Source organism: Argiope bruennichi, chromosome 6 (assembly GCF_947563725.1).
Source record: "Argiope bruennichi chromosome 6, qqArgBrue1.1, whole genome shotgun sequence".
Classification (NCBI taxonomy): Eukaryota; Metazoa; Arthropoda; class Arachnida; order Araneae; family Araneidae; genus Argiope; species Argiope bruennichi.
In genome coordinates this window covers 75,775,110-75,802,090 of record NC_079156.1, presented here as the reverse complement: position 1 = coordinate 75,802,090, position 26,981 = coordinate 75,775,110, and the positions used below count along the sequence as shown (strand labels likewise).

General features: G+C 25.4%; 1 protein-coding gene across 5 annotated transcripts in view; it reads right to left on the bottom strand.

The window, feature by feature from the left end:
* Positions 1 to 6,517: 6,517 nt before the first annotated feature.
* The window catches only part of LOC129972847 (endonuclease/exonuclease/phosphatase family domain-containing protein 1-like), a 124,058-nt gene continuing 103,594 nt past the window's right edge, over positions 6,518 to 26,981 (bottom strand). For 4 of the 5 annotated variants that reach the window (XM_056087140.1, XM_056087141.1, XM_056087143.1 and 1 more), the window contains 7 exons: positions 26,197 to 26,248; positions 22,877 to 22,993; positions 20,511 to 20,642; positions 18,627 to 18,732; positions 15,793 to 15,861; positions 13,174 to 13,299; positions 6,518 to 7,867 (listed from right to left, as the gene is read on the bottom strand). In XM_056087140.1, coding sequence (XP_055943115.1) covers positions 7,524 to 7,867; positions 13,174 to 13,299; positions 15,793 to 15,861; positions 18,627 to 18,732; positions 20,511 to 20,642; positions 22,877 to 22,993; positions 26,197 to 26,248 — 946 coding nt within the window. In that variant the 3' untranslated portion in view covers positions 6,518 to 7,523. The remainder of the gene's footprint in view (positions 7,868 to 13,173; positions 13,300 to 15,792; positions 15,862 to 18,626; positions 18,733 to 20,510; positions 20,643 to 22,876; positions 22,994 to 26,196; positions 26,249 to 26,981) is intronic. The other variant, XM_056087144.1, reaches the window with a different exon arrangement.

The window sequence follows — 26,981 nt, the reverse complement described above, 5'->3', positions numbered from 1 at the left end:
ATGGAAATTATTTTGGTATTCGTAATTGGTACTTTTTAAAAGTTTTACTTATGTAAATAACAACACTGGGCATCATTTCAGGGAGTTATTGGGAAAAAAAAAAAGCAAAAATATCGCTCAATATATAATTAATAGATATTCTAATTAAAATTGTGAGAAAAAAAATAGCTCCAAGAGCACATTTTTTTTTTCCAGAATCATAATGTCATCTCTACTCATAACAAAAATCAATGTGTATGTCTGTGGACTTTCAATCTTATTTATAACTTCAGACTGGATTCAAAAAATTGAAAAATAGCTAAAAGGAATTTATAATGACATAGCCAATAGAAATTAGCAATACAAGAATCAACTATATTAAACAACAGTTGCTTTTGGAGACAATTTGGTTAGCTAGGATCAGTGACTTTTAAAAATTAAATTAAATATTTTACTTAACTTAATCATAATGTATTTCTCAGCAAAACATTTTTAAATTTCAAATTTTGATAAGCATATAATTCCTACTGCTTTTGAAACCTTACACCATTTTGTTCATTGAGCTGCATATTCCCTTAAATTTCTGTCAATACATTTATGCGTACCAATTATATTAAGGAAAGGGCAGAAGTGTTTAAAATTAGGACCACTTTAAAAAGTTTTCACTACTGCTTAGTTTTGAAGCAAAGCCTTAATTTAAATACAATTAAAATTTAAAAAAAACTTATCAAAAGTATGTTTTATATTCAACTTTATTCACCATGTTAAGCCAAATCTTCATATCATGATCATCAATGAAACAAACAACAACACCTGGGATAAAATATTAATTACAAGGAAAACGAACCGAGTTTCACTTAACTATTCTTCTTTTGATAACTATACCTTAAAAAGATATCCATATTTTAAATAAGCCATGTAAATATTTTAAATTTGGTGACCCCTAAGACGACATCAATGATAGAAAAAGAATGAACAAAAAAATTAAATATTCAATTCAAATTTTGAAAATGGAGTAAAGAAATTTCAGGTTACCAAAGGTAGAGTTTACCATTCAAAATTGAACATTTACATACAGAAAAGTGAATATAATAGATAACTTGCATCCTAGAGAAATCAAAAAGAATCAAGAGAGTTGAGTCAAATATTTTATTAACAAATATCCTGAAGCCCACACGCACACAAAAGATTTTATGGCATTAATCTTTTATTAATTAAAAGTTATGCTTCCATGAATAAAAAAGATTAGTTTATCTTCAGTGTTGTTATTCCAATTATATGGAAGTATTGTAAATGTTTAAAATTTCTATATTTAAATTTCTAAATTTTTTTTATCATTCTTTAAAAATTGATAATAAGTTATAAAAAGAAAACAAAGCTTTTTTTTTTTGTCTATTATTTGGTTTTTGGTTTTGTCTATTTATTTAGAAAGCTACAAGATAATAAGAATCACTTAGCATAGACTGATTTTTCAAAAAGTATTACAATTGTTTGGTGCAACTGATATTCCCATTTTTATTACAAACAGACTTGTTAAAATAAAGTTGCTTAATATTATTTATAAAAGATTTTTTCACATTAAATTTACTGCACATACATTTATAAAAACAAGATTTGACACAAGGAAAGCCAAGTATATGAGCTAATAAACAAAACAGAAAATAAATTTGATATGTTTTTTTTTTTTCCTTCAAGGAAATAATAATGAGTCATTGGTAAAGTTTTATTCAAAATATGTGAAATTAAAACAATGGGCAACATCTCTAATGATACTTTTATTACCACATGGCATACATGATTAGGATGAATTACTATAAATATGGCTTATATTTATGATCAGATGAACATTTACTGCACAGATTAACTATACATATGAAGAAACAAACATGACTGACTTCTATGTATGTTATCAACAGTATTTAAACACTAAAACTCTGGAAGATTTAATATGCATACTTAGATTAAAAAAATAATACTAAGACAATTCATGAATATATGTGTGTAATTATAAATATTTTCCCACAAACAGTATAAAGTTATTTAAATCTGCAGACACATCAACATGCAACTATCACAAAAACTTTTACACCGGAAGATGCGAAATGTTTTTTTTATATTCTGAATATACCACAAAAATTTACATTTTTTGAAATACTCAATACATATATCTTTGAATTTTGAGAAATACATTGATTGTGATCATTTAAATTTCAAAACAAGTTGTAAAATGCATTAGTAAAATAATGGAGTAATTTTGAATGATTTTTAGATATGTTAAAATTTAATGATATGTAAATTTAAAAAACATTCAAATTTTTAAAAATAAATATTTTTTTTGATAACTTTGAAAGAGTAACATTATTCAGACAAGAATTTATCTGGATATTAATCAAAAATAGAATGAATATAAGATTTGTTAATGTAACATTTCAAAATAAACAAAATTTGAGTATTTTACAAGTCTTATTAAACCTTTATATTTGACAACTTGCTATTCTATTAACAATTACGAAAGCTATAAATCTACTGCAAAAATTGCATTAACACCAATTCAGCTACAAAAATTTAATAATCACTGTTGAATTGGGATAAATTTTCACAATAAATATTTTACTAGTTAAGATAATTTTTATGATTTAAAATAAATTCCTTTGCACATATAATATTTCCCCTTCTTATAAAGCTGATAAAATGACTACTCACAATATTTTTATAGGGAAAATACTATAGCAAAATTAGTATTTCCCCTCCTTTCATTTTGCATGCTATAAAATATTTACACAAAATTGTATACCAAAAATTAATTTTAAATAAAATCTTTTTTTTTTTTATAATTCTTTTATATTGCAAACCTCAGCTTGCTAATTTGAAATATACATGCAATGTCTAATTTGAGCAACATATCTTTCGTACATGAATATCCACATGCATTGTAAAAGTGCTAAGCTTTGAAAATAGACAAGCAAGGCAACAGTTTCATCAGATCAAATAATTAATATTCCGAAAGGCACCAACACACATATACATTTTTTTTCCACACAAATACATGTTTTTGGAATACATGGTTTCACATAATTCTCATTTTCTATTTGTTATACCAATATAACATACTGAGCAGTGCAAAATAAATAAGAATATGAAACAGTCATAAATTTTACAGTCAGATTAAACATTATTAACTATTTTACAAAAATATTTTTTTATTTATTATAATTACAAAAATGGATCTAAACGGTAATAAATAAAGACTACGGATAGAAAATACATATACGAGCGTGATGAACAAGTTATTACACTTTAAATCTATTATGAAATAAAAATAAATGGCAAGAATAAAAAGAAATTTAAGTAAAATGCTTAATTGCACATAAATATTCAGTTATTTGTTCTTTATTTATTTAAAAAAAAGAGTAGTTTTTGGATGAAAAAATATTTGTATAAAGAGTTTTTTCATTTTCATAAAAGCACAAAATAAGTGTACAATAATGACAATAGGTGATAAGGGGAGCAATATGAATGTCTATACACTTAATAATGAACTTTCATCCTTATTCCTAAGTGAATTTTAAATTAAAAGGATAAAATTATTTATGAAAATTAATGGTGCTTCAAAAATATTAAATCTCTGTTAAATTTCTTAAAAGAATGAAAAATACTGATAATCGTAACAGAAATTTCAGCGTAAAATTAAATATATGAAATATATTTTATAAGCATTGCATTAATAATTCAATGTTCCTATTTTGTTTTAAGAATTTCAAATATGCAAGAAAATCCAGCTACTGAATATTTCCCATCAAATAATGCAGATATTCTTGCTTATTAGAAAGCCATGCAAATAATATATTACGATTCTCTCAAAATTAGCATCTAAAAATCTATCAGAATTTAAAGAATATATGAAATTATGCAAAATTAATAATTACAGAGTTCTTACAGGAATTTAAAAAAATTTAGTCCCCAAAAGTCGAAATGAGACTGGTTTCTAATTATTAACGGAGGATGTGCTTTATGCTTAATGAAAATAATTGCTGTATTTAACAAAAAACATGAGACTAATGACAGAAAAAGTTTTGATTCCTTAAATTCTCCATGAATACACAAACTTATGAAAAATATATGCATGCACAAAATCAAAATGTGATATGAATTGAAAAGGAGGGATGCAATCATGCTCTCTGTCATATAAATGGTTATGAAGCAAATTATACGACACAGTGATTACAGCACAGTTTGAAACTTTACTTTCAAAAGCATAATACACATTTTTAAAGTTAAAAATTTCTTCTTGTTCTGATAGAAAAGAAAAGAAAGAAGGAAAGAATTTTCAATTTCAGAGCTAAGTGCTAACTCAGCAGATTTTAATAAGCATATTCCTATAAAAAATTTATTCTTCTCCAAAACATAAAAGAGTAATCCATTGTTCAAAATATGTTTTTTTTTTATCTAAGTTTATAACAAATTTCAAAATGTAAATGCATAGATGTAAAAGTCTAATTATGAAAAAAAAATTAAATTATATATTGATTATATTATATTATTTTATAGTATTATACAGGGTGTCTATAAATGATGGACCCGATTTTAAAAAATCATATTTTCAAAAGTTCTCGACGGAATAAAATAATTAATGCGTAAAAATAAAGAGAAAAGCACGAAGTTTTTTTTGTTACTAACAGATGACAGCACATTTACGATCGCTGAGAGTAAGAAGCCCAAAATGGCGACATTGAGTGAGAAGAGTTTTTGTGTGTTGGAGTACGCAAGGGTTTTTTCGACTACTACTGTTCAACCTGCTTTTAGAATTCAATACGGTAAAGAATCACCAACTAACAAAAGCATTTTGCGATGATACAAGCAGTTTAAAGAAACAGGTTGCTTGTGCAAAAAGAAAAGCAGCGGCCGGCCAAGCCTTACGAACGACGCAGTGGAGAAGGTGAGGGAGAGTTTTGTTCGCAGCCCGCGGAAGTCGACGAGAGTTGCCGGCCGAGAATTAGGAATGCCACATCAATCGGTATGGAAAGTTTTGCGTACAAAATTACAGTTTAAACCGTATCGTTTACAGTTGTTGCAACAAATAACAGAGAATGATAAAGTGTGTCGGTTAGACTTTTGTGAACGCATGCTAATGGAATTACAAAATCCAAATTTTGCCAAAAAATTGGTATTTTCAGATGAATTGACATTCCATTTATCAGGACATGTTAATCGTCACAATGTGAGAGTGTGGGGAAGTGAAAATCCTCATCAATTTCAACAGTTTATAAGAGATTCACCCAAAGTAAACGTTTTCTGTGCAATGTCATGTGAAAAAATTTATGGGCCTTTTTTCTTCGATGAAAAAACTGTCACAGGTGACAATTATCTCGACATGCTGGAAATTTGGTTATTTCCGCAACTGCTTGAGGACAGTCCCGATTTTATCTTCCAACAAGATGGAGCACCTCCTCATTGATCTTTGACGGTTCGTAGTTACTTAAACAATGTGCTTCCACAAAGATGGATAGGCCGTGAGGGTGACGATGATTTAACGTTATTAACATGGCCACCAAGATCTCCTGACCTAACCCCATGCGATTTCTTTCTATGGGGTTACGTGAAAGCGTGTTTTCGTACAGCCAACACTCCCAGAATTGAAACAACGCATTTCTGCAACATTACAAAACATTACCAGAAACATGTTACAAAATGTGTGGAATGAACTAGATTATCGATTGGACGTATGCCGTGTGACAAAAGGGTCCCATACCGAACATTTATAAGGTTAAAAAAACTATCTGTTGGTAACAAAAAAAAACTTCGTGCTTTTCTCGTTATTTTTAAGTATTAATTATTTTATTCCGTCGAGAACTTTTGAAAATATGATTTTTTAAAATCGGGTCCATCATTTATAGACACCCTGTATATATATATTTATATACAATATACTACTTTTTTGGTGCTAATTATATTTCTATTATTAATAATGAATATTTTCTCATCAGAACTTTAACCACGAGAAAAGAATTGAAGGGGAGGGCATAAGCATGTAATAAAATTTTTTCCTATTAAAGATGAAAATCTATTCAAAGGAAAAAATTTAAAAAAATATTTATAACAGCTTTTAAAAACGAAAAAATGTAAACACTTTTCTACTGCTTACTGTTTATTAAATATAAAATAAATGATAAAGTCATAAAATTAATATTTCAGAAGAAATCAATTTAATAAGAATTATAAAAATTCACTGTGTTCAATATTAAAATATAATAAGCTCACCCTTAAGGTAATACATATATCACTTTTCTGATGAAAACAATGAAAGAAATAATAATATCACTAAGTATTCCAGAAGTGATAAAATAAACTATATTATGAATCATTTAATAACATAATATAATAAACTATCATGTGAAGAAACTATGAAATATTAACATTCAAAAATTTCAAATAAATCAAAAGCAAATAATAATAATAATAATAATTAATTTTTTTTTATAAATAATTACTTTTTTCTTTATACTGCTTTTCAAATGAAAGTTTTACAATTCATGAACATATATAAAAAAATTTTGGACAAAATATTGACATATAACTACATAAAAACAAAATAAAAATTTTTATCAGCAGGACTATACATCAAGAATCGCACATAAAAAAAATAAATAATCTGATATGGCTCCTTTATAGAGGCAATACATACATTTACATGCAAATTAAAATTTATTATATATCAACAAACCAAGGAATGCCATTAAAAGACAACAACAACAGGAATTCGGAAATAAACTAATAAAAGTCATCACAATTTTTTCGTACAACCAATGTGTATCTTAAGCATGTATTACCTAAAATTTTTGAGATTAAGTACTAGTCCTAAGTATATTGTTAATCATCAAAATGAAATTATGACACTTCTCTGTTCATTTATTTTGAAAAAAAATGAGCACCATATATGAAAAAATATTTATGGCCTTTTTTATTTCTGTAAGTCACTTCCAAATGTGAGCAAACTTGCATATTTTTTTATGTTAAAAATTGAAAACATTTGTTTCTTTTTTTAAATCTTAATATGGATCTGTTCCATGCAAATATTAATCTGCTTTATTATTATTCAAAAGAAAACTCAAATAAATGATGAATATCAGAGTATTCAAGATAAGATATTTTAAAACAAAAAAGCAAAAGGTATATTCACATTTGAAAATATTTCTGCTTTTTACAGTAGATAATTTTGTTAATTACAAAACAACCAAAAGATTCTGAAATATCTTTATAAACAAGATATTTCCCATTTTTGTCACTTACGTTTAAAATTTTAGTAATATATTTTAAGTAAAGATAATTTATACAACAAATAAGATCTTGAAAATGTGTGTACTTATTCATATATATAGCACTTGATTTCTAATAAAAATCATTTATGAGAAAAAATTATTATGTGATTGCTTGTAACAATTAGTTGCAAATTTGGATTATTTTTTAATTTCACTGAATGCACACTAAAATCCTAATTAATTTATTCAAATATACAAAGGATCAGAAATCCAACACAGAAAATTTAATTAAATAATCAAAGGCTGCCATTTTCTTTTGTAATGGGCATTATTTGTCTCACTAATAATGTTATGTTTGTGATGTCGCCATGGCCAACTCCGTTCCCAAAATCCTTTATATTTGCCTTTTTCCGATTCATCAAATGCAGATATTTTTTCACTCACAGTATCTGTATTGAGAAGAGGCGATTTCTTAATGCCATTTAGTAATGGTGGAACGTTAGAATTAGATGATTCTTCTTCAGTGAAGATCTCTGCCCATACAGGAAAATGCTTACTAACTGCACCACCCCACTTCCAACCATCAGGAATAGCTAAATGACTGAGACCATCAGTAACAACACCACTTCGGCCTAAAAATATATATGAAGATGGAAATTAGATATAAGACATCATTAAAGATTTATACAAAAAAAAAATATTTATACTGAAGAAATTTTATAAACTCATATCAGTAAAACTTGGCTTATTTAAAAGCCCACCTACAACCCCCCCTTTTTTTTTTTTCAAATTTCAATTTGTCAATAATTTGAATGGCTTATCCGAGTCTCGAAATCTCCTATAAGCATAATATTAAAATAATCCTATAATTTAAATTCATTTTCATTTATTCAAAGTAAAAATTAAATGCTTTTTTATTTTTTATTTTTGAAGTTAAATAATCTGTACCACGTGCCCTTATTAAACACAAATGAATAATTTATTTAATATCTTTAATTCACCTTACTGTTATTCAATTCTGTTATTTTTGCTGTTATTCAATTAAAAAAAACGATAAAAATTTTTTCACAACAAATAAAAAAACACCTTTAAAACATTATATGTTAATTGTAATGTTTATTTTGAGGTTTTATTAAATTAGTATATTTAAAATGCTGTTATTGCTTCATTATTAAAATTACTTACTGTTTATTAATTATATATTATTTGATAAAAGTTCCAAATACTAAAAAAATAATAAATTAAAAATTGCCATCTTTTTTTTCAGACTCATTTTAAGCTGCATTTTTTTAAAAATAAACTTTTGGATATTTCAAAACTGCCGAGACTGCAATAAAAATTCAGTGTATCTAAGTTTCATAGTATTAAAAATTGGAACCGTAAAAACAAAAATTGTTGAAAAATATAATAAAATATTTCCATTGGCAACTTAGTTTGTATGACCAGTACAATGAAGTAAGCTTATAATATATACAGAATATATATGGCTCAAAATGAATTGGACTGAAAAAGTTATAATTGCCAATGAAATGCTATAATTAAAACAAAAAAAAATTAATTTATATCCTTAGCTCTTTATAACACTATGATACATAGAAGGAAATTCTCCAAACTGTCTGTCCCTATAAATTTTGCTTTAGTTTAAATTTTTAATTAACATTTTATGCTTCTTTCCAACGTTCATAGATAAAATTAAGTTATAAAATAAAATAACACCATATTTACACTAACCGATGTTTTACCAAAATATTTTCAAAGTGCAATCCAATTTTTTTAATACAAATAAAATGAATTATAAACAAATTCTCCAAAAAATAATACAAAAACTGACAGCTATTCTTATATCATTTAAAAATTTCAAATTTTCTAATTTAAAAATTAAACATAAAAAGAAGAACAAAAATTTTTTTGTTCGCAGACAAGGATGGAAATTCTTCATTCCAGTTCAAGAATTAAAAGATTTTTTTAACTAGAATCGGGGGCTATAAATATAATTCTCGATTTAAGGATAAAATAATAATTAAATAAATTCAAATTTTTTTAATGTAGTTCAGTATTCAGAATATATTTCACACAATAACACAGTTAAATACTGGGGGGAAAATGCACAAACCAGCAAATCCAATAAAAATATACCAAGAACATAATTATAAAATGTAGCTATTTTATCTTAGTATAAATATTACATCAATAAGGACTTTTTATTGTTATTACTACAGAGGCTGCTAGAAAACAATAATGATAATATTTCATGCTTAAGGATATGAAAGAAATATTACCATATTGTGCACATGGTTATATATGAAAATGCTTAATGAATCGTGAAATTCCTTACAAAAAAATAAGCCAAATTCCTGATGAAACCAATAAAAAACAGATCCCATGATTGAAATAGGTCTGAATGTTAGTTAGGATATCTCTCTATAGAAAATTATATTTTTCAAAGTTTAAATATTTATGGGAAAAAAAGAATATCAGTTTAGAAATTGCAAGGAAACAGCATTCTAAAAGACTAAAAATACTGATTTTTTGCTTCAAAGTCACTGCCATTTTTCTCTAAAAAACAGATTTTATGTGTGTGTGTGTGGGGGGGGGGGTAATGTCATAGTATAATTATTCAAGATGCTCGCAATATAAGTTTAAGTTAAGCCAGATGAGTACCAGATACAATTCAAGTATATATTTGATAAATGATAGATGTGGCTATAAGTTATAAGAATTTTCAATATTCTCAAAGTCATACACAGCAAAAGAATGAATTAACACTTAATTGAAAAAGAACAATATTTCTCTCTACGGTATTCCTAAATCTTCGGTAAAATTCCAAACGATATGTTCTTCAAGTAGCTGGACACATTTTTGACCCAGTGGGGTTTTCAGGACCTTTCACCATCAAGATGAAATGTCTACTACAAGACATTTGGTGCTTGGGATTAGACAGGGATGACCCTCTCCCGAAAACACTGACCACTAAAATAAATAAATGGTGCGAAGAAATAAAAAAATTGTATCTCATTAAAATAACCAGATATTTTTTTCACCGAAGCAAAAACCAATGAAATAGCTGAAGCTCAACTACATTGTTTTTCCGACACCTCTAAGAGGGCATATGGAACTGTAGTATACATTAGAGTCGCCCCTCTAAAGACGCTTTTAATCCCAAGATTAGAACTAATGGGTGCTCTTTAGGCTAGGCTGTAAAATAGTTATGTGCATTAACTTTCCTATTACACGATTCTTCTGGACTGACTCTTCAATTGTCTACTATTGGATGAAGGGTGACCCTGAAAGATTTAAAGTGTTCGTAAAAAATAGAATTAAAGACATCCAAAACCTAACCAAACCCACTGAATGGAATCACACTCCTAGAACTGATAATCCTTCTGATCTGATATCAAGAGGGTTAACGGTATATGAATTGAGAAACTATAACTTCTATTGGCATGGGCCAAATTGGGTGTTAAAAAATGAATGTAAATGACCTAAATTAGGTAAAACAAATAATGAGACAAAGATCAAAGAAGACACAGACAATTTATAATTGAAAAAGAATGTTCTAATTAATTCAACAATAGTAAAAGTAAATCCATTCGATGATGATTTGATTAAAAGATATTCTTCTTTCAGCAAATTAATTAGAATAACTGCATGGTGTTTAAAATTCTTATGTAATTGTAAATCATCTCTGCAAAAAGAGAGACCATTTAAATGTAACAGAATTACAAAATGCTACAAAATCTTTAATAAAAATTATATAAATGAGACAGTTTGAATTTGAAATAAATTGTCTAAAAAAGAATAAAGTGCTTTCAAAGAATAATCCCCTTCTGAATTTAAATGTATTCTTAGATAATAATGAGATTTTAAGAGTAGGTGGAAGATAAAAAATTTCTGATCTTCCAGATTCACAAAAATTTCCTCTACTCTTACCTAAGAAACGCCATTTCACAGATATACTTATAAAATATTTTCATAAAAAAAGCACTCCACTCTGGTGTTCAAACTACTCTGTATTTAATTAGCAACACTGGATACCAGCTGGTCAAGCCAAAGTTAAAAGTGTAATTAAAAGATGCTTAGCCTATTTTAGAGTAAAAAATAAATCCATCCATCATTCCATCCATACCTTTTGACAAGATGGAATTGATTTTGCAGGCCCAATCACAATGAAACCTAATTTGGAAAGAACTAGAGTAACCATTAAATTTTACATCGCCATATTTATATGTTTTAGCACTAAGGCTACTCATCTAGAAGTAGTATCTGATTTAACAACTAAAGCCTTCTTGGCATGCTTTAAAAAATTCATCGCAAAGCAATCAAGACATTCAGTAATTTGGAGTGACAATGCAACTAATTTTAAAGGAACACATGCTCTTCTGAACCCCCTATTTTAACTATGCAAATCCAATTCGATTCAAATGTTCAGTGTTGAGGAAGGGATCAACTGGAATTTCGTACCCCTAGCTGAACCCAATTTTGTTGGTCTCTGGGAGTCAAATATAAAATCTATGAAAAAAAATCTTAGTGAAAGTCACCAAGACCCTAATTCTGAACTTTGAGGAACTTAGCACATTGGTTGTTGAAATTGAAGCAATATCAAATTCAAGAACCCTCAGTCCCTTGTCCGTCGATCCAACCGATCTACAACCTCTAACACTGAACATTTTTTGGTTGGGTCATCGTTACTATCTTTAACTGAACAAAATACTGCTGCAAGTTTATCTTCCAGGTGGAGCTATGTCCAGGACCTTAAATCCAAGTTTTGGGACTGCTGGAGTCGAGAGTATCCACAACTACAGAAATGGAAGAATCCACAGCCCAACCTGAAAGAAGGTGACCTAGTCATATTGTAGGATGACCACAAGCCAATATAGTGGAAATTGGCACAAATAAAAAAGGCAATACCTGGACCCAATGGATTTGTTCAAGTAGTTGAGGAGCAAACCTCCACAAGCCATGAACCGCATAATTCCCCTTCCAATTCAGGATGTTGGATGAATGTTAAAGGGGGGGGGGGGATGTTAGAGAGCCAGCACAATAGCTTAAATCTTGATCTGGCAACAACTTTTTCCCACCAGAGGACTTTTGCTTTACCACCCTAGAAAGATGTATCCACTGTTGCTCTATGTGTGTTTGTGATGATGTCTGTGCACGTTATGTTAGTATTGTTACCATGCTTTAGATGTCTTCATCAGTAGTTGCTTTACATGTCATCAATGGAAAAAAAAGACAGATCAGGTCCCTTTTGTTTGATTACCCACGAACATACACATTAGATGTTAAAACTGTGAACCAATTTTCATTTATCAACATCATTGCATTTTTGAGTTATTATATTTACATATATGTGAAATTGGCACATATATGTAAGCACAATAACTCCATCACAGACTGGTAAATGGTCAACCACTGAATGAATTTAGTACAAAATTTTTTAAGGATTTTACACTTTAGCTGCTAAACTAGAATACTAAATTTTATGTATCTAGCTCTCTACATTTTGTAGAGAGTATATTGTTTTCACTTTTACTCAGACAATAAAACAGACCTCCTATCAAAGGATTTCATTCAACACTGAATGAAAACAAGATACTAGATTTTATCCACGTAGCTCCGAGAGCTGTTGAATTATCATTCACAGAAAGGCACAGTAAAAATATAATTCAAGAAATATATTTTTTGGGCTTGGAGAGATTTGTAATCAGAAGATTTATCAAAATCTTAGATTTCAATTTCTTTAAAAATAACAATATTTTCTCTTTGTATTCTTCATACAAGAGAAAGGGAAAATTAACATAAGAGTTATACTGTATTAATTTATTTTTAGAAATATACTGTAGGATATCACCTTTTGTTCAAATAACAAGATAATGCACAAAAGTATAAATTGCTTACAATGTATAGTCTAATTATTGATTATAAAATGCAAACCTACCAGAAAATATTTTTCTAACATTTAAACTAGACCATATATGACTGTCTTCTGGCCAACTTTCATTGTCGGTTGAATTTTCTACAGGTAGCAGATTTGAATAGCCTTGACTACACAGTACTTCAAATACTAAAAGAAAACACATTTATAAATACAACCAAATAATACATGAATATTGATAAACTAATGAAATTTTCATTAAAGCAAAATCCATTAAAGACAAGAAAAATTATACTGAATACAAAGGATTACAATTTTCAATGAATCAACTTTTCTTTTTAGATTAACAATTCATTTTGAATTTATTAGAAAAGTTATTTTGGGATTAACTTATCCTTAATTGCCAACACACTTTTAAAATTCCAATCCCATACTGTCAAGCAAATATTGATTTTTAACAGCAGGTGTACTAAACATACATAAGCCACAGATCTTCAATATAATCCAGTCGCAAATCTGAAATTCTCTAATTTGAAAACTGGTAACATACTACCAAGTCACCTATTTTTTATGTATCAAAACATAACATTTAGCAGATAAGAATTTTAAGAAAAACTAATCGAAATTATATTTATTAATGGATACTGAATATCAAGAGCCCTGTTAAAAAGAATTTTTAAAAAATAAAAGGTAATAGGAGATAAGTCATTCAATAAAATTTAAAATAACAGTATTTTTCTTATAATATTTCTTCAAAATATTTTCATTAAAAGGTATTAATTATAAAACTAATCTTTAAAGGAATTCCTTTGAAGCCAATGGAATAAAACAATATTTCACTTTGAAAAATGGTCATATATATATATATATATATATATATATATATATATATATATATATATGCTTTGAAACAGCATTAAGGGAAATAATATTTCATAAAGAAAATGAGATTTTAAGTGTTTAGATCCAAATTTTGAAATAGTAACATTTTAATATTTGATATGGTGACAAAAACACCATTATTATGAAAAATTGATACTGCATGATATGAAAAATGATACTGCATTACTAAGCACAATAAAAGATTAGCAAATCCTCAATATAAACAAGTTTCAGTATGTTAATTTACCATAGGATTATATATTATCATTATATATTTTTTATTTAGTTTATTTAAATAGCATTAATAAAATAAATGTTTTTTAAAGAGATTTTCAAGACTTTAAATTTTTTTTAAAAAACAAATCAATGGTTTGGGGGACTAAAAACTTCTAGAAAAAATTCAATGGCAAGCCAGTATGTAAAGCAACTGATTGTTTCAGTAAGTTGCACTTGATCTTTTCTAAGTTGTCTATGTTGTAGAAGTTTCAGTAATGATTAAGGATGTTAAAAAATGAAATAATTGGTAATTAAACTGAGGCATTTCATTTGAAGTAACTGTAACTTTAAAGCAGTAAGACTGCAAAACAAAAATAAGAATATTGCAGCAAAGTTCAGAATTTGTTGTAGGAAGAAAAAACACTTATTTAATAAATAAGTGTTTACAGTATAAAAGTAATACAATAAAACCAGAACTTTTGAAACTATGAATTGCAACCCTTAATGGAGGTCTTTGGAAATCTTAGGCTGTAGTTAAACATAGAGCTTCCATTTCTTGAAATTTGCCATTATATAAATATATTAAATATTATGTCATTATATTATTATATTATAATAATGATAAAATAATATTGATTTGAAAGAAATTATAAAAATTTGTCATTTAATTTATTTTTATTTATCAATCAGTCCTTAGTTTACATACTTTCTTTCAGTTTTTTTTTTTTTTTTTTGGTAGTTAACAACATTTTTCAGATTTTTATAATAAGTATTATAAAAATTATAAATTAAAAAAATCAAATATATATATATATATATATAAATTCAGATAACAAAATTTTTCAGATTATAAAGGGCAAAAAACATTAGACTATAACAATTATTTCATATCATGCAGTATATTTCAGATATAAAATAAAAAAAAAAAAGTGGGGAAATTTTTAAAAAATCTGTTAAAAATAATATATTTATATCTTGACATATTTTCTTGGGAAATGCATTTCTTATGAAAAAACACTTATTTCTAAGTAAAATTATCTCTTGTACATTAACATTTCAATGTTTTTTAGAAATTTAATAATTTGGCTGACTCACATTTTTCTTTAAAATAAAATGCTGTAAATAAATATTTTGTGAGTTTAAAATATATACAAAGAATATTTTTTTCAACAGATTTTGAAAAATTATTCTAAATTCAATTTTTATTAATAAATCAAGCATTGTAATCAAAATAGCGATTTTGAAATATATAATGAAAAAATTTTACTATTTTAATTTGTTATTTGATTATGGACTGATTACTGTTTTAATCTGTAACTTGATTATATATTGTTTACTGTTTTAATTTGTGTATTGATTATAAAGTAAATAAATTAGAAAAAATGAAATTCAAATTTTGTCAAGTTAATTATAAAAACCATTTTTTAAATTCATTTTGAGAGATAACTTTATACACAAATCAATCATCAAAATCAATAGTTTCCAATTCAAATAAATTAATCACTAGTTTAAAACACAAATAAAAAGATAGTATTTAACAAGCTACAACATTAATAACATAAAAAAAATACTATGCATGCTTACAAGCTGAACTGTTACCTGTGTGACCAGGCGGTAGTATAAAATCTCCTACAAGAAAAATATTTTTCTTTCCTGAAAAAGAAATAAAAAATAATGTTAATGAAACATAAATTCAAAATTTTCAAGCTACCTCTATTACAATTTTGGTAAAACATAACCAAGAAATAGATTCAAAACATTTTATCCAAATTCATGTTTTTAAATCATAAATGAAACATAAAAAATTTTCTTCACAATATTTTATAAACATTGATAATTAAATAAATTCTTATTTTAATATAAAAAACAATGATTATAACCGACATATTTTCAGAAAGATAACAATCTGTGGAAAGTAAAGAAATTCTATTAATTTAAAATAATTACAGCATAAAATAAAATTCATTTAATAGCATGAGAAATTTATACAACTAGGCATTTATATTAGGGGTAAGAGGTTTCATTAAAATAAATCAGTTAATCAGAAGTCTATAAAATGTAAGAAATCGAGAAGATAAAATAATCCTCATGCTTACATTGACAAAATCGTTAAAAAATAGAAAGTTAAAAGAGTCAGAATATAAAGTTTTGATGTTGAAAAAAAATCAATTTTAAAATTTATTTATTTGAAGTAATAATGATTTTTAAAAATATGCAATAAAAGTTTACATTTTACTTTCATATAAAAGATATTACATAAAAAGTTCTGTCAAGCTTTTAATATTTCACTTTAATAAATGCATTCAATTTCATGAAATATTTTAGGGAAAATTTATATAACTTCAACAAAAAGAATAATGCATGAGGTATTTAAAATCATAAGACATAGAATCCATGACACAGTGGAAGTATTACATTCAGTTTGATTATATTAAGTTTGTGAAATAAAAATTGGAAATAGTAGTATTCTTCACCGAAATTTGTTAAATACTTCAATAGTAACGTTACCAAATTCGAAAATAAATGCAGTTTTAGATTATATTATTTACTTGAGATATCAGCATTATTTGCCTATAATTTAAGCATAATAAATGAAATAATAAATAATTAAGTATAATAAATTCATATAAAATTAAAAAATAAATGCAGTTTTAGATTATATTATTCATTTGAGATATCAATATTATTTGCAAGTAATTTAAGTGTAATAAATAATTATTTAATTCAAACTACATTTCACAATATAATATAATTCATGCCTCATACAATGAATACACAGCTAAGCAAATCATGAAGACTTACATAAAATGATTCAACAATTTCATATTAATCAAAATCTAAGAAAAAGAAAAAAGTCAGTTACTAAAATAATTAAATTTATAAGCCCCAATCTGTGTTTCAAGTGCTTTAACGAAAGCAGTAGAATAAGCTTCAGTTTATTTCATTCCATTTCAAAAACAGATTATTTAAATTTATTTATTTATTTTTATAAATTCAGGATTGAAGTGTTCTTACGATTTCAAAGTTTGAATAAATATTAGAAAAAAAAAATTATTTATCAACTTTGATAGATAATTTTTCTAAAGAGTTGAAATTATTCTCTTAAAACGACTGGCCAATTTGGAGATTAAGAATCAAACAGTTGGAATTTGAGAACATTTGCTTAAATATTTTATTCATGATTCAACTTTGGAATTTTGAATAAAGCAAAGGTAAATATTTTAAAAGAGGGATTAATTTAAGGAGCTGAAAAATTCCAATATTTAGTACCCAAAATGAATAAATAAATAATTCAAAATAAATTAGACATCAACAGTCATAATTTTTTTAAAATAAAAGATATAACTTCAACATGAAGCTTTTATTATATGTTCGTGATACTTTTTCATTTTAATTTGGATTTTGCATCATTTACTGAAAAAAAAAAAATCTTAATTTGAAATATATTAAATGCTAGCTGCCTTTTTTATCTTCTGGATTGTAATTTGTTTAATTTCAAAAATAGTTTTTATGCATAACTTGATGCTCATGATTTATTGACCAAAGAATTCTTAAGAACTAATTTATAATCAATAGTTAAAGCTATATTTTTTAACACCCTCATACATGTCCTGTATATTATATATTAAATTGTTTCTAAGCAAAGCATCATAAAACCATTAAAAACAGAACTGTCCTCACCATCTATTTCCTAATTGCATGTTATTTTCACAAAACAAACATTTCCTCATTCTTCATACAAACTGTCTTTAAAAAAAATCCTTGATGAAATCCTTTCATCAATGAGAGAATATTTGATTGAAAAATACGCAATGGATCAATAGAAGCTTTATAAACTTCACAGCAGACATTGAAATATTGTTGAAAATTGAGCTGATTTTTTTAATTATCAAGAAAAAATTAACAATAATTAAACTGGTACCATTAAAAAGGCATTTTCTTTAAAGTTTTAAACGATGTAGAAATTACTTTTGTATAATAATATTTACATTATCGCAAAAAACATTAAAATGTGGGAAAATTTTTAACTAATTGAAATCTCAAAAAAAAAAAAAAAAAATCACTTAAAAGATATTTTTGAGCAGTTTTTTTTATTAAGATTTGTTTGCACTACATTCAATATCATCTGGTCTATTGAGCACCAACAGAGAGTCACACATTTTTTATTATTATTAATAGAGTTAAAATAGTAAGAAAATCTGATAGTATGTGACATATTAAAAAAAATTAATTTTTTAACAAAATAAGACAGCAAATAATAGGATATATCAATGAATTCAGATATAAATTCACAATTCAAATCCCTAATTTATTGTTCAATGTGGCAAAAGAGTGATCAGAAAAAACAACTTGAAATTTTTTAGCATAATTCTTTAAATTCTATTTTAAAGTTATATATAAAATACGAGAACTCATACCTTGAATTTTCTCTTTAAGTTGATCTAATATGGAAGGGAGTAATTTAGCAACACATGTCTCTGACACCAAGCTAAAATTGACGACCACAAAGTCTAAGTTTTTAACCTGAAAAATAAATTTTGAATTTTTAAAAATAAAATAGATTTTCAAAATGATAATGATTATAATTTATCACAGAAATTAACAAATGTATAAAATCTTGCCATATCCATCTTTAGAAACAAGAAAATGAAAAGTAAAATATAAAATAAAATCAATCGAAAAAATTAGAATATAATGTAATATTATAAGAATACACATTTATAGGATTCAGAAAATAAATTATGAGATATATATATTTTTTTACCATAAGTGTAAAATAAAAAAAAAAAAAACATTTATAATAACAGATAGAGATTTATATTCTAATAAAAAAATTATATCATTAGCTTTTATATTATTGTATCTTCAGCTTGGCATTTAAGACTATCATTCTTAATAAATAAATAAATAAAAACTTTATCTATTAAATACTTATTTTCAAATTTTAGGTTACAAGAAAGTTGAAAATGAATTTATCACTTGAAAAAAATTTTACAATATATCGGGTCTACTAGTAAAGATATTTGTAAAATATTTGCCCAATTCATATATGCAAGAATTTTAAAGGAATTAAAGCTTACCTCCATTCACAATCAAAAAGACAATATTGTAACAAATCTCTTACTATTTAGATTCTGTTTTTCATTAAAACAAATATTATGACCTTAAAATAAACTTTCAATGACACCAAAACTAATAATAGACAGCAGTGTTTGGAACAAAATAATAATAATTAATTAAAAATGCTCAATTTAAAATATTCAGCCAAGTCAGTTTTAAAAGGCATATAATAAAATATTTCAATAAAAGTCTAGTGATTTTAGCCAGAAAGAATAAATATACTTCAAATAAATATTTAAAAATATTTCAAATATATTAGGAATAAAAATCTATTCAGCATTAAATAGAAACTATAAAATTTCTAACAAATAAAATGAAAATTAAAAACTGTGACAATATCTTACAGTGAATACAACTTCTTCAATCTAACTTTATCTTTCAGCCTAAGATAAAGGTAAGATCTGTTTCATATGGCACTTGCCATTGTTGGACAAGTCCGTTGTTTCAAAGACAGTGATTTAAGCCGATAAGGTGCGTCTCTCGTTTTAGTAGCACCAATTAGGGCCATGAGTATGACTTTGCCACTCATGCATCACTCATTTACTTGCACAACCCCTTTTTACAGGAGGGGACATTCACACAAAGAACAGAGGAAGAACAACCATGCTCGAATAAAGGATGCCCAGATCACGGGGAAGACACTGAAATCCATTAGCTTTTAAAAATTCAACCAGATGTCAAACCACCAAATCTTCTTGACTCGAGTATTTTATTCATTTATTTATGGATTTTTTTTCAATATCTGCAGAGACAAACATCATCAACAACCTTTTTATACATAAAATTGTGTTATTGATCTTCCTCTTCCTTTATCTTCACAGAATGTACACACATTGCTCTTATAAGAATTCAATATTAACAAAAATTGCTGGATTAAATTCAATTTATTTACTCTTAGAAATGTGAGTGCCAAATTTTCTAATAATATAGTAATCTTATTAATAGTTAAAACTGAATAAAAAAATTTTTTTGGAGATGCAATTTGATATTATGAGATTCAATAAAAGGAATATACATAGCCAGCATTAAATCAAAAATTTTCAAATTATTTAATAAACCACAACAATAACTAAAATAGTATAATATATTGTGACTAAAAAAGCAACAACTAAAAACATGAGAAAAACTGGAATATCTTGAAATGAGTTTTACAAAAATCTACAAAAATATAAAAATCTTACTTTAAAACATCCAAAGAAAGGTTGGCAAGTTACAGTAAGGCCTGATAATTTCTCTGGTGGTAAATAGAGAACAGCAGATTCTTGTAATTGTAAACCCCGGCTTGTGTCATAAAGAAATCCATTCATAAGAGGCTAAAACATAACAAAATAAATAACTAGAGAAAAATGTGTAAAATAATTAAGACATTATATAATTTGTAAGATAGATACAGAATAAAAGTCAAAATATTACTTGGCCTTTTCACTGCAAAAGTTATTTTTCTGTAAGGTTTTTATACGATTGTTGTCATAAAATAAAATGAAATAAATATTGTTTAAAATTAAATATTTTCAAATCTAATTTCAACAGTAGATAAATAAATTTTGAAATGGGAATTATTAAGTAAATTTAAAATGTGAAAGAAACTAAATTTTTTATTAATTAACTCAAACAATTGATTAAAAAGGCAAAAATTAAGTTAAATACAAGTAAATGTTGATAACATGATATTAAAATGAATAAATACTGTTATTGGAATATTTTAAAATCGATTACAATTTTTTATACTCCAAAAATTATTCAAGATATATATCCTAAAAAGTAGAAAAAAATTGTATCACTGTATAATTATACACTGCATACAAAAAAGGCAGCTGAAGAAGGCAAGGTGGCTGACAATAACAAAGGCGGCAGATGTGCGAATGTACACACATATACATAAGGAAACAAACTTGTTTAATTGTGATTTAAATATTGAATTTAGGATCATTTGCACATTTCATCATATTTTAAAGTAATCATAAACTTCTATTTTTGTGAACAATGTCTTATTATTCTCAATATTATCATATTATCAAAAAATACAGCTAAAATAATTGCTTGCAAGGAAGGAGAAATCTCATATGCATAAAAATTCTTATCTTATTCATAATTCCCTCATTATTACAATTTTTGATAAAAACTTTAGTAAATATGACAATAACATAATAATATCATACATATCAAATAAACGTTTGATATGTATGATATGATTATCATTATACAATAAATCTAAAAGAACTATGAAAAACTGATTGTAAATTTTCTTAAAAATGTACACAAAAGGGGTAACAAAATTAGAATAATGATACAAAATAAAAATAAAAACCAAAACTTAATTTTTTATTTTTGGGTTGCAATCTGTAAATAAACAAAAAGATTTGGCAGAAAAAAAATTATAGTCGATCTAAAGAAAATGAAGTTGAAAAGTACCTGCCATAAAAAGATTCTGAATATACAAGTTTTATCTTCTCATACAAATTATTTTATAGATTCTAATTTAAATAAATACATTATATTTTTATAGCAATACCAATAAAACCATAATTTTTAATGTCTCCAGGTTAAATTTTAAAATTGATTTAATTTTTTTAATACATGACTATTTTCTGAATATTTCTGTAGTCGTTCATCAGTTCAGTTTCTACTTCAAAGAAAATAAATAAACTTCAATAAGTGTAATACAAATTTGTATACAGAAAATATATAATTATTTTCTTGAAAAGATGAAATAAAATAATTTTAAACCTCAAGAATAGTAAATACATTATTTTCAATAATTTACTTTTCAATAATTTACAAAAAACATTACTTTTTAAAGGAAATGTGATAATATTTAACTAAATTTTATCTACTTAAATAAAATATTCCTAAATATCATATATGATTTTCAGTTAACGTAAGGATATTGGTGTGAACAACAATTATTTTTGTTAAGAAATAGGATGAAATTTTAAAAAAATCCTGGAATTAAAATCTATTTATAAAAGTGGTCACCACTCCACATATTTGTACATTAGTCCCTAATCAATCATAAGTAAAAGAAATGTATTTGGAATTTTTATATATAAGATGTTTGTACTGAAAAATTTCTTAATATAAATCACTTCCATGAAGTATTTGAAGAATCATGAACAATAGATGAAACATACTGTTTCTCTTCTTAGAAAGTTAATATACATTTTCACAATAATGTACTTATTTTCACATATATATATGTATAGTTTCTTATATGAATTGCTATCATATGGCAATAAATATTGAATAAAGTGAATAATAAAAATTATATTGATAAATTTGTAATGCTGCTTCTTAGTAATATGAATTTTAAATTGATTAAAAATTATTAGTCACCAATCTTATGATTATTGTGATGTACTTTAAGATGTAAAATCACTTGCTATGATTCTTGTAGTTTAATATAAAGTTTCACAATATGATCATAATGCATATAGTGTTGAATTTTGTACATTCTCATTTTAATTTTCTATATTGTTGCATTCAATTATAAGTACAAGAGAAATTATTCAACATAAAAAACATATAAAAATAGGTCACTTATACTTACATTTTGATGATTATTATCACCACTACTATGAGAAGGAACTAAACTATGCCATTTACCACGCTCGCCTTTCCAAGATTGTACAGAATACAGCTTTGGTTCATTGAGTTCAGAAGCAATCTGAAATTAAATTTAAAAATCATAAATTTTACACTTAAATCAATATAATATAATTTATTATTACAAATTACTGAAGATAATAGAATAAATACTATTCCTAACAAAGAAAACACATACTTATGATTAAATGAATGTAATTTAATGAAAATCCTAATTTGAGAATAATGAAAATATATATGAATAGATCTTGATAGAAACAAGAAAAGTTTTTAAAATCTTAATAGTGAGTTTTCATACACGGCAAACTAGCATTTAAAAATAGATGGCTAATGATGGCATCAATTTTAATTAATATATTTCTTACAATAGAAAAATTAGTTAAACTAACAATGTTGGCTAGACAGTTTTAAGAAGCTATAAAGGACTATTTTCAATTAAATTAAATTCCAAATATGCAGTTCTGATGAACGTAACAATCACATATTCAATACAAAAGATCAAAAACATTTAAATCTGATTTAAATAAACAGAATTTATGTAACCTTCAGTTACAGAACTAAATAAAATTCTTTGCATCAAGATTTAAAAATTAATTGTAATATGTTAAATAATACTTTTACCTAATTAAAAATAAAATCAAAGATATGATAGTCTTCATTAAATATATATGATTTTATTTTATATGTTCATTTAATATGGGATAGAAGAATTCATTCAACGTAAAGGGTGAATGGAACTAAGCAAATCCTTTTGAAGCCAATACAGTAAACAAAAAGTGGTCTTAAGAAGATCAAACCTTGGTGATAGGTATATCAAGACATTAGAAAGAGAATTATGGAAAAACAAAGAAAAGAAAAGTTGCTTTTTGTAAAAAATATATTTACCTAAAAGAAATTGACACTGGAGTATGTTTCACAAATGTTAAAAATCTACAACACTTTTATCCACTTGAAATTTAAAATTAATATGCATCATGACTATGACTAAATTAAGTTCATACTAGGAACTGCTTTCAGGTTCTGAAATACATTTTTATAAAAAGAGGCTTTTTCTCTAATGTAACAGGGATAGTTTAAAAATATAAACAAGCAATACATATAAAATTATTAAGATTATAGTACAGGCAGAAAAAGTTGAAAATGGTTTTAACTACCAAAAATGCTATTAAATGTTAAAATATGATCATCACAAAATAAAGTAACTTAATTTTTCATTTAAAGAACAAAATTTAAAATCATTATGAGACAGCATAAATAAAGTGTATCTTGTCATTGATTTAAAATTTTCTATCAGGAAATGTCCTGAATATATCTATCAAAACCATAGAAATATTTTGTTTGACAGTGTTGTTTACATTTTGAGCAAGGAGGGAAAATAGCATTGGAGGGGGAAAAAAAATCAAACAAATTAGTACTTTGAAGTTGATAAATAGAATACAAGAAATGCTCTAAACATTGAACTGATTTAAATTTTGATTGTTTAATCTAAAGATATGCTTGACAAGTGGCAACGGAAATTGAAATTTGGAGAAGTAATGCATCATTATACCCCCCATTAAACAACTTTTAAAATAATCCCAATCTAAAAAAAAAAAAAAAAAAAAAAAAAAAAAAACTTGATTTGAAATTATATTATATATATATATAGAGAGAGAGAGAGAGTCCAGTACATAGCACTCTGTATTATACAATAATATATTTAAAATATTATATTTCAATTTCATGAATAATACTAACAAATGATTGCACTGATTGTAATTTTAAATACAATGGCAGTAAAAATTGTCACTGACTATCAACTGAAATTTAAAATTAAGAGAAAAATGTTGAAATTAGTGTTAAATATATATTACGAAATCTTCAGACATAAAATGGACATTTCTAGTGGTTTAGTTTTAGTTAATTTTGCCTCCAGTTACATTAAACTTTTTTTTATTCAAAGGAAATTAGGTGTTCCACTCCCCTTAATATATAATTTTAGTAATTTCTTGGCATAATAATTATATATAAGTATATGAATACATAAAAAGAAGAAGAAAAAATCAGACTACATGTCAAAAAAAATCCAAAATAACCGGCTTATCTATTTAAAGATCAAAAACATGAAATAGGAAAAAGGCTTCCAATAGCAGTGTTATCATGTCAATTTAGTACTTGTCTATAGTCATATGCCAGTGATTAATTATTAGCACAGATAGCATGCTAAAGAAGATTTTTATTTACTAACTTTTCGTAGATGTCATTGAGTTAATTCACAAACACAATCAATTTGGTCACAGAAGCAGTGAACAGTTCAAATTAAAAGATCAAAAATCAAATCATGCAACAGATACTACTTAGTAATTTAAACTTTTTAGATGAAGAACTAATAATGTTTTTAAAAATCAGATTAAGAATTTTATCAAGGTTTTTTTTAACCTTTTAGATTCTTCAACATTTAAATGGAAAAGGGGGGGGGGAGAAGAAGAAAATAGTTTTACATTAATTTTGGACAAATACAATAGCAAAAGTTTTCATGCTTTAAAGGGTCTGTGAAATGTTTTACCACTAAAAAATGATAACATGAGATTTTTTTTAAATGCCTGTTTTAATAAAACTGAGCAAATGTTAACAGCATCTACATATAAGAGAACAGATAAATGTGTGCATTGTAAAAAGAACACTCATGCTTTCCTATTGTTACTTTTTTTTTATCTTGGTATATTTTCAAATTATCAATGTGTATCCTTTTTTTTTTTTTTTTTTCTTCTTTTTTATGAATCTAAGGAATAACAAAATTTTGCTTTTTTTAGCAATATAATTTTCTTTTTTTAAATAACATAAGCTAGAAACCTTAGTTACATCAATAAATTTACATAATATGAATCAAAATAAACAGTAACTGAAAAAAAAAATGAAACTTTTATTTTATAAAATTCTAAAACCTACTCTACTTTTTATTAATACGTGTGGACACACCTAAAATTAGTATATTTTATTCATCAAAGGAACTTATTATATTCATAGTGGCAAAAATGTATTAATATATATATACACACACACAAAAATTATAAAACAAGTAATTTCAATTTTATCACTATTATTTTTTCAGTTCAGATGAAATATCACTATGGTATTAAATTTCCCTCCATTCAAATAGCATATTATTCGAAAATATTTCAAAAGTTGGAATGATTTTAAATACATTAAATTATAGTCAAATAAATAAAACAGTGGCAAAATGCTTATTTTCTGAATATACAAATAAATTTTATAAATTATTACCAATGACAAAGCTTCTCGAGATGCTATTTCTTGCACAGCAATTATACTGAAACTGAAAGCAATAAAATTAGTTAGAAAATAAGTTTAAAAAAAATGTATAAATACAAATGATGACAAATGGTAAGAAAAACATTGAAAGAATTTATATATATATATATATTTATATGTGATATGTAATTTGTCTTTTAAGCATATTAATCAGATTTATATGGAATATCATAAAAAATAAAAATCAGATTTATAATAACACTTTTCACTAGATAAATCACTCAGAAATTCCTTATCATGTTTCACTAATAGTATCTTTATCATGATGTGCTGAAAGCCACAAATAATTCATCTGTCGGTAAAACACATTAGAAAGTTGTTGAAAAAACAGTTCAACAGTTTAAGAGGTCAAGTATCTAACATCATACAATTTATAATCAATTTTAAATACTTTCTCAATGTTAAATTGTAATCTTTCTTAATAATTCTTTAATCATAATAATATGATGTTCCAATAAACAAATCTACAGAAAAATAAAAAAAAAGTAGTATGAAAGTTGCAAATATTTTTAAATACACACAAGTATAACAATCATTTTTTAGAAACAAATAAAGCCTAAAATTCCTAAAATTAAATGAAAATTATGGATTAAACCTGAAGCAAATGCAATTTTGCTTAGTTCCTTTTAGAAAAGGAAATAATGTATGTAATAAATTATTTTGCCACATTCATTCAAATTATTTTTAATTTAAAGATCAGTATGCATAAAGCAATTTGTTATAGGTAAGCTTTAAAC